The 2,924-nt window shown below is 35.5% G+C and overlaps 1 protein-coding gene across 1 annotated transcript in view; it reads left to right on the top strand.

Annotated features, from left to right (window-relative positions):
* LOC106820866 (phospholipid scramblase 1-like) overlaps positions 1-1,817 on the top strand; it is a gene marked incomplete at its 5' end in the record, with an annotated part of 12,755 nt that extends 10,938 nt beyond the window's left edge. Inside the window, 1 exon segment of the mRNA XM_014825460.1 lies at positions 303-1,817. Within this exon segment, the coding sequence (XP_014680946.1) occupies positions 303-332 (30 nt within the window).
* Between the last annotated feature and the right edge of the window lie 1,107 nt (positions 1,818-2,924).

Below are 2,924 nucleotides of genomic sequence, written 5' to 3'. Positions count from 1 at the left end.
GTTTGATGAGCCAAATTTAATGAAAAATACAATAAAAAACAGCAAGTATGTATGTAAAAATTACACAGATGTGAAAGATTTTGTTATCAATGCATTTCCATGCATTAGCATAACCGAAAATGTTATCTTCAAGGAATATTAAGAAGGTTATGATAGAATATTCTGCTTTACTTGCGGGCCTGAATTAGGTTTTCTTATGCAGGTTTGTAGCAGTTTTTGGCCATCACATTTCATGTGAAGGGTGTCGCTTTTTGTGCAAATATGTATTTATACGTGCTATATCTGCTCTTATCTATTTTCAGGACTTTGTCTACTTTGAAAGAAACGGCTAGAGCACCAGTTGGTAATCTTTCCCTCCATTGAAAAAGATGAGCTTATTAGCTAGCTCTTATGCATATATTTTGTAAATTGTCTTCAGTTATACTTGAGGTTTTTCTGTGTTTTCAGTTTAAAGGTGCTTGTTTTGCACTGTATTTGAAATTGGAATACATTACCTGTTAGATGTTTTATTTATTATATCGATGTTCTAATAGTGCTAGATGAAATCGAAAGCATTGACTATGACACATAGATTCTTTACTCCCACATGAGTGCAGGAGTGTAATAGTAGGGGTGACTACTCCTACGCAACTGCATTGTAATGAAGTATCAATTCCTATTGCAACGAAAATAGTGTATACTTAATTTAATAAGAACAATGTGCTAAATAACCAAATACCTGAATAATAAGTTAAGTCACCTTAATTTTGGGGTTTTAATTAGTATAATTACATTATTATCGGACGACAGCTTGAGAAAATATTTAGTGCTGTTTTTTCTTTTTATGCCAAAAAACGTTTCCCCACATATATATTCTGCAGATCGTAGCATATATATAGTCAATTTAATTATTGCATTTCTCTATGATATTACCAGTTGTATAATTGCTCTAGTGATTGATTTTAAATAATTTTTAAAGTGTTTATTAGGCTTTGGGTAAATGTTTTCATTAATAATTTGTTAGAATATGCATGTGTATTATCGATAACTGATGTTGATCGTATATTGTGTTGTCACCTTCGTAATGCGACCCATCCCTGGCTCTCTAAAGCCTTTCTTGTGTAATTCTTCTGTTAAACGCAATCACTGTTTAGTCAGGGCTCTGTTTCACAACAGCTTAGTCAGACCTGTATTAGCATTCCCTTTTATAGGTATTGTTTGGGCATTGGTATGGGTTTGGATGCAATGGGTAGTGATGCCAACGGTAGCAGAGGCCAAACTCTGACCAGGTTTATAACTTATTGTGAATGCATTAGACTGAAGGTACTATTACTGAATGGACTAAAATTGGGAGTTTTTAACGGCTAGAGGTGGTCAACCGAAGTCGCAGCAATAAGTAACAGGCGTCACTTGTGATGTCTTGTAACATACCTTTCATTAGTTGGAAGGATGGGTCTACTGACCGGGGTGAATTAAAACGTTACTTTAGCGTCTTAGTTCTCGGTTATCTGTTTTTGGCAATTATATTTTACTATGTATTAATAGAAAACATATTTCTATATTTTCTTAAGAATAGACTTAAAACTTAGATGTTTTTTTTCTTCACTTTATATGCCAAGCGAAGATGTCGATTGAAAACCTGTGTTCTTTAAATGCGCTTTATTCGGAGGAAATTTTTCATTTAATGTTGAAACTTTTCATTTCTAAGCCCATTATTTCAGGGATAAGAATTCTCGATGGATCCACTGTTCTCACGTTTTTGCTTGTACTGTAATTTTTATGATTGGTGTATCCTTCAGGAACCTGTCGTTGAGAAACAAACTATCGCTGAGAGGGTCTATGTCCCCCAGGGTACTGCCGGAACGTACCCTGGTACTATCTAATATGCCGGACCGGTACCTCGCCTACCCACTAACGAGTCTAGGGAGTCGCCTACGCCTACTCCCTAACCTAACCCTAACCTTAACCCTAACCCTAAACCATATCAGATAGTTACCAGGGTACGTTCTGGCAGTACCCTGGGGGACATAGACCCTATGAGCCAAACTATCATGAGTCAAAATGTCATACCTTCTGAATGACATCTCACTTCAAAGTTTATGACATCTCAACATTATAGTGGCATAACTACCTATGATTCTAACAACAAGCCCAAGATTATTATAAACTGGGGGTAAACAAGTTTACGGTGTAGCATGCCCCTAGAACCTCCTAGGCCTTAACCCATGTTTAAGTGTTTGCCCCAGTATTATATCATGTAAAATTCCTAATGTTGTGCTTAAATTTGTTCTATCCTGTATATATAAAACACCATATATATATATATGTGTGCGTGCGTTTGTGTGTGTTTTAAAATGGGTACTCATACAACAGCTTCCAGATGTCTCACTCCTATTATATTGAGATGGTACAAATATTGGTAATCTCTATCATGTGTAATGCAATTTTTGTAGGGGAAAACTAATGACACATCAGATCTAGTAATATTTCTACGTGTTGTTGAGATAAGCTTTTAAAAATTCGTTCGCAAATATTCTAGTGACCTAAGAAGAAAATAACAGTGAAATAAGAAGTGAAATAACAGATCTATGCATAATAGTTGATGAATTATATTGTGGAAACCCAGTTTCGTTAACAGGAAATTAATGTTAAAATATATTAACGTGAACGATCTCTTTGCCCAATAACTGATGATTTGGGCATAATTATTTGTCACGTACAAACGCTTTATTTTCTTTATCTGTTTTTATACCTGGTGTACCTCGTTGCAATAGCAGACAACTAGCGGTCTATTTTTTCAGATGCGTGTTTTGATTGTCACCATTTCATGAAATTATCTTTTGCACGGCGTCCATTGTTCGCGGTGTTTGGTATTTTTATAAACGCGTATAGCAAGTGTTCTATTGGGGAATTTCGGCTAACCTGTGATACATCGAGCAGCTACA

The sequence above is a fragment of the Priapulus caudatus genome, unplaced genomic scaffold, assembly GCF_000485595.1.
Source record: "Priapulus caudatus unplaced genomic scaffold, Priapulus_caudatus-5.0.1 Scaffold50, whole genome shotgun sequence".
In the NCBI taxonomy this organism is placed as follows: Eukaryota; Metazoa; Priapulida; class Priapulimorpha; order Priapulimorphida; family Priapulidae; genus Priapulus; species Priapulus caudatus.
The sequence above is the reverse complement of the archived record's forward strand: the minus strand, read 5'-3'. Positions and strand labels throughout refer to the sequence as shown.